This window comes from Pyrus communis, chromosome 13 (genome assembly GCF_963583255.1).
Source record: "Pyrus communis chromosome 13, drPyrComm1.1, whole genome shotgun sequence".
In the NCBI taxonomy this organism is placed as follows: domain Eukaryota; kingdom Viridiplantae; phylum Streptophyta; class Magnoliopsida; order Rosales; family Rosaceae; genus Pyrus; species Pyrus communis.
This window is the reverse complement of record NC_084815.1, coordinates 12,365,526-12,371,525: the sequence shown is the minus strand read 5'-3', so window position 1 is coordinate 12,371,525 and position 6,000 is coordinate 12,365,526. Positions and strand designations below refer to the sequence as shown.

General features: G+C 37.2%; 1 protein-coding gene across 1 annotated transcript; it reads right to left on the bottom strand.

Annotated features, from left to right (window-relative positions):
• Positions 1–253: 253 nt before the first annotated feature.
• Positions 254–5,993, bottom strand: LOC137712725 (14 kDa zinc-binding protein). Its single transcript, XM_068451870.1, has 5 exons — positions 5,817–5,993; positions 5,646–5,703; positions 4,406–4,495; positions 590–707; positions 254–513 (listed from the first exon to the last, which is right to left on the bottom strand). The coding sequence occupies exons 1-5, from the start codon at positions 5,963–5,965 to the stop codon at positions 446–448; spliced, it is 483 nt and encodes a 160-aa protein (XP_068307971.1). The 5' UTR covers positions 5,966–5,993; the 3' UTR covers positions 254–445.
• Positions 5,994–6,000: the final 7 nt, after the last annotated feature.

Below are 6,000 nucleotides of genomic sequence, written 5' to 3'. Positions count from 1 at the left end.
GGGTTGAGCATCAAAAGAGGGCTAAGAAGGAGGTTGGATTTGGCTAGCCTGATGCCCTTCAGCCAAATAATGGCATGGTGAGCTCCACATAATATAGTCCAATCATCAGTTGAAGAAGAGTTTTTTGACAAATCAGACCATTTTTTGGCTTTGGACCCTCAGCCCTCTCCATTCGAGATGGCCTAATATTTCTTGGATAAATCTTTGACAGCACATCTGTAATTCATGTTCTTAAGGAGAAACCGAAAGCAACTTATGTAACATGGCCACATTAATTTATTCTAGTTCAATAGTTTTAAGAGAGAAGGTTTATAACAGGTTCCAGATCTCCACTACCATTAGGAACTACTAGTTACCATGTCAATATAATCTTCACAAACACAATCCCCATGGAAATCTTGTTGGACCCCTCATAATCAATATAAGCACATCTAAAACGTACGCATTATCCCGGTGGCCAGTTCATTTGCCGTCCTCCAAGCAGATGGATGTGAAGGTGATAAACCGATTGACCTGCAGGAAGACATCGCTCAGCATAGACTTAATGATATGTCAATCCCAATTATTCAGAGTAAGAAATAACACGCACATCCGTTTGGGCCATCGTTGATCACAATCCTGTAGCCATCATCAAGACCCTCCTGCTTGGCAATCAGCTTGGCTGCGTACAGAAGCTGACCAAGAATCTCAGTGTGTCTCTCCTCTGCCTGGAAAGCAAAAACGAACCAATAAAACATTAAATTCCGCCACTGTGTCATCCGACAATTATGAACTGAAAAATTACAAGGCTAAATGAGCTTATGCTCGTACAAAATGTACAACTTGTAAAGGGAAACTCAACCCAAGAAAAGAAAAGTTGATAGATCGCCACAAAAATCCCATTTCATACAACATTTGATGTTCTTCTAATGTTTTTATACAACATTTCATACAAAAATCCCATTTCATACAACATTTCATACAAAAGAAAAGTTAAACCTTGCTAATCATGTTTCGCACCCGTAAATAATTTTATACAGATAAAGCATACACTGTTTGGAGAGGGAATGATGCTGCAAGCAGCTTACTGCAGTCAAAGTTTAAATCATATTTTATTATTTTCCTTTTTCGTTTCAGGAACATATAACTGCTAAAATCATTACAAGACAACATTATTTTATAAAATAAAAAATCACTCGCATACAAACACCGTAATATTGCAAGATATATATGAAATAGTGACGGGGGAGCATAGTTCAAACTATGATACAACTACCAAGCACCACATGATTAACAGGTTAAGAGACTATACATTCTAGTGTGAGGCTGTTCACACGAGTATTTTTAGGTCAACCGTCAACTGCTTCGGAGCTTTATATTCAGTGTCTTTGAATCTTTTTATATCACAGGATAAACATCTAAGTTTCCTGAATTATGTCTATTTGAAATCCTTAAATGTATCAATAACTAACTTGGATATTCAACCATACAAATATAATCCACTCTTATAGAAAGGCTACAGTTAAACCTCTATAAATTAAGTCTTGGGACCAGGAAAATCTATTAGTTTGGCAGAATATTAAATAATCGATAAATCAATAATTTATTAATTTATTGATTAATTAATCACTTATCAATTTATCAAGGTAATCAAAAAGTTAGAATTATCGTAATGGAATGGATGTAGAGGACCTCTTGAACTACCCTGGAGAAGACACAACTTCAGAGATGTTGACTGACAAGCAAATTATTGAGAGCGTCATGGGAAATGATCAAGATGATGAAGTCGAAGATGATAGTTCTACTATGGAGCCCGTTTCATGGAAAGAAGTTCTCAAAGCGATGATGATATTTAAGAAATTTTTGTTGCAATATGATTTATTGAGAGGGGTATTACGAGAGTCCAAGGGCTTTGTTCCACACCAAAAGAAATCTTGGTGGTGGAAGGAGGAGGTACAGACAAAGGTTAAGGCTAAGAAGGAATGTTGTAAAACCTTATACAAGGATATGACCGATGAAAACGGTCAAAGGTATAGAATAGCGAAGAAGGAGGCAAAGAAAGCTGTGAGAAAAGCTAAGCTAGCGGCTTTTGACGATATGTATAAGCAACTAGATACCAAAGAAGGAGAGTTGGATATCTATAAACTAGCTAGAGCAAGGGAAAAGAAGACAAGGGACCTAAACCAAGTGAGGTGCATCAAGGATGAGAATGGAAAGATTCTTACTACAGAGAACGGGGTCAAAGATAGATGAAGAGGTTATTTTCATAATCTTTTCAATGAAGGACATGAAGGGAGTACTTCTTTGGGGGAGTTAAGTAACTCAGAAGAGTGTAGAAACTACCCCTTTTACCACCGAATTAGGAAGGAAGAAGTGGTTGTAGCTTTGAAAAAGATGAAACATAGAAAAGCAGTGGTCCCAGATGATATACCGATCGAAGTGTGGAAAGTCTTGGGAGAGACGGGTATAGCATGGCTCACAGACCTTTTTAATAAGATTTTGAAAATGAAGAAGATGCCAAATGAGTGGCGAAAGACCACTTTGGTGCCTATCTACAAGAATAAGGGCGACGTACAAAATTGCATGAACCATAGGGTTATTAAGTTAATGAATCATACAATGATGCACTGGGAGAGAGACACGGGTCTCGAGCAACCAATTCGGTCTAGGGTGCTCAACCATGGAGGCAATTTATCTCTTACAAAGATCAATGGAAAGATATAGAGATATGAAAAAGGATTTGCACATGGTCTTTATAGATTGGGAAAAAGCACATATAGTCACAAGAGACATTCTTTGGAGGATTTTAGAGAATAAAGGAGTATGAGTAGCATATATCCAAGCTATAAAGGATATGTATGATGAAGTAAAGATTGCCGTAAGAACTCATGAAGGACAAAGCGAAAGCTTCCCCTTAACTGTAGGGTTACATCAAGGCTCATCTTTAAGTCCTTACCTTTTTGCATTGGTAATGGATGAGTTAACGGGACATATTCAAGATGATATTCCTTAATGTATGCTTTTCGCAGACGATATAGTGTTGATAGATGAGACTCAGGAAGGAGTAAATGTGAAGCTTAACCTTTGGAGAAAATGTTCGACGATAAAGGTCTTCACCTAAGTCGGTCAAAGACAGAGTATATGAAGTGCAAGTTCAGTGCAAACGGAGGCTCAAATGAGTTAGGGGTGAGGATTGGAGACCAAGAAGTACCAAAGAGCAACCGCTTTCGCTACCTACGATCTATCTTGCAAAAGAACAAATAATTGGATAGAGTTCTCAACCATAGAATACAAGCTACATGGATGAAGTGGAAGACTGCATCCGGCATGTTGTCTGAACGTCGTATGCCACTAAAGCTCAAGGAAAAATTTTATAGGACGACAATAAGGCTAACAATGCTTTATGGCATAGAATGTTAGGCAGTAAAGCATCGATACGTACATAAAATGAGTGCAGCGGAGATGAGAATGCTTCGTTGGATGTGTGGGCACACGAGAAAGGATCAGATTAGGAATGAGAATATCCAAGGTAAGGTAGGAGTAGCCAAAATTGGTTTGGACATGTGAAACGAAGGCCTACTGACGCTACGGTTAGAAGATGTGATTACGGGACAGATGTTCAGGGCCGAAAGGGTAGAGGAAGACTTAGGAAGACTTTGGAAGACTCTAAGAAAAGACTTGAGAGTACTTGGATCTGACAGAAGACGTGACACAGAACCGAGCGCAATGACGTTCTAGGATTCATATAGCCGACCCCACTTAGTGGGAAAAAGCTTTGTTGTTTTTGTTGCAGTATGAGAAGACCACATCAGAACTTATCATGTTAAGAAAAGTTAGAGATGAGATCCAAGGTGACATAAATTTCAAGAAACAAACAATGAATGAGTCATATTTTAAAAAGGCCTCATGGTCGAATCATAAGGAGTATGTATCATGAAATTATTAATTTATATACTGTGGGACCTATATAAACTTTTTTTAAAGTGTTATCTTATAAACTTAGTGAATTATTAATTTAGCACGCTATCTAAAAAGTCTACCCTGACTGAACATTGGAGAGCAATGCATAGTGAAAGAAATCAAAATTTATGTGATTTCCCAATCATAGTGAAAAGGTCAATAATTTCCATGGAACGAAGCTCAGATACAATCACAAGAAAAGGGTATTAGGTTATCACAATTCACATACATAGATAAAATCCTGGTCAGATTTTCTATGCACAAATCCAGGGAAGGTTTTTTTACCCTTCGAACGGTACCTCATTGAAGACATGATAGGGTGTCAGACAAGAAAGTTCCTAAAGTAATTCTAATATTCCCTCCGTAATTAAATAAAGAGCATTATTGCTTACTGTAATTTCTTATAGGGAGAAAGAGAGGAAATCCATAAACAAAAAAGAAACAAAGAACGTTCAGTACCAAGTACCTTAGACAGTCCAGTTAAGCCATCTCTAACTTTGGGAATGATCAAAATGTGTGTTGGAGCTTGGGGATTAATGTCCCTAAAAGCAAGGACCTGTTCAAAGTAAAGAAAAACAAGAGGTAAGCAACCAGAAAAGGGAGAACCGTAAAATCAATAACATACATGAACCAGAAATAAGGTGACTGCATCAAAAACACACAGACGAAGATAAAACTGTACAACAGCTAACACAGCATTGAACTAACAAGATATTATATAATTATAAACATATTAATTTATAATACATCCCAGGCTTAAGGAAGCTAGTGAATCTCCATGAATCACACTTGATAGGTCGCCTTCTCAAAACATTTGGAGGTCCATTGGAAAATCAGTTGCATCTCTCCACTATTAACCCAATTTTCCACTTTTAAGGGCCCATTCGGGAACACTTGCCTTATTTTTTTTCCTTCCCAATTAGTGATAAAAGTAGTAAAAATGATAGAATAATGTGAGTAGAGATGATGGATGCGTGAGATTTGAAAATTTACAGAGACTGAACTTGAGTACTAAAAAGAAAATTTAGAGATGTTTGAAATTATAAAATATAATATTATATAAATTAAATTACATTTCAAAATTAATAGAAGAGTTAAATAAGGGCACGTTTGGTAGGCTAGATGGGATTGGACCTTAGGAATAGGATTGAATTGGCAGGGACTTGTAAGACAGAACTTGCAACCCACATATAAGGATAGGTTAGATAACCCACTCTATTGTGGATCCATAACCCATCTTGTCAAGTTGTGTCCATCTCACATTTTGACATAACAAACAACGGACTAGACTCAAGTCCATTTTAATTAATCACAACCTATCCCATCCAGCCCACCAAACGGGGCCTAATAGTATATCCGTCACAGGATCAGGATAGTTGCAACAAGTGTATAAACATAACAAATGGCAGCTTCTTTAGTTTAACACTTTTCAGCCCCAAACTTATAACCAAACAATGGGGATAATATAAAAACAAATTAGCTGAAATGATTAATTCACAAATCCCAATTGATGAACTCATCAAAATCAAATACTGTGAACATATCGAGCTAACATTGACGACATATCGATCAAATACTAAAAAACAAACATTTCAGCAATCAGAATTTGTAATTCATCATTTAAGCAATTTTCCAAAAAGCAAATAAATAAATTATAAATAAATAAAAGGAAAATTCAAAGATACACACTAGGGACTGGGGAGCACCTTGTCGTCCTCAAAAACCACCTTAGCCGGTATTTCCTTGTTGATTATCTTGTCAAATCTGCAAAACATAAACAAATAAATCGAATTAATCTAAACAAATCTAATTAATCAGACAGATTACATGATTTCTAAAACGTAAAATGAATCTGAATCAAAAGTGTTCGAAAATACATGGTGGGAGCATCGGAGGGAACGGCGGCGAGAGCGGCATCCTTCTCAGCCATGGGGTTCGGAGGAGTTACAAAGTGAGAGCCTATTACTGCAAGCCGGCTGCTTTTATCAGACCTCGCACCTTCGATACTTTTCTCTCCCTTTTCCATCGCATGCCCTCGATTTTACTTTCTGCGCTGCATCG

Coding starts and splice junctions, on each gene's coding strand:
- LOC137712725 (XM_068451870.1), bottom strand. CDS start 5,965: ATGGAAAAGGGAGAGAAAAGTATCGAAGGTGCGAGGTCTGATAAAAGC. Junction 4,496..5,645: donor TGGTTTTTGAGGACGACAAG/GTGCTCCCCAGT, acceptor TACTTTGAACAG/GTCCTTGCTTTTAGGGACAT. Junction 514..589: donor CAACGATGGCCCAAACGGAT/GTGCGTGTTATT, acceptor GTCTTCCTGCAG/GTCAATCGGTTTATCACCTT.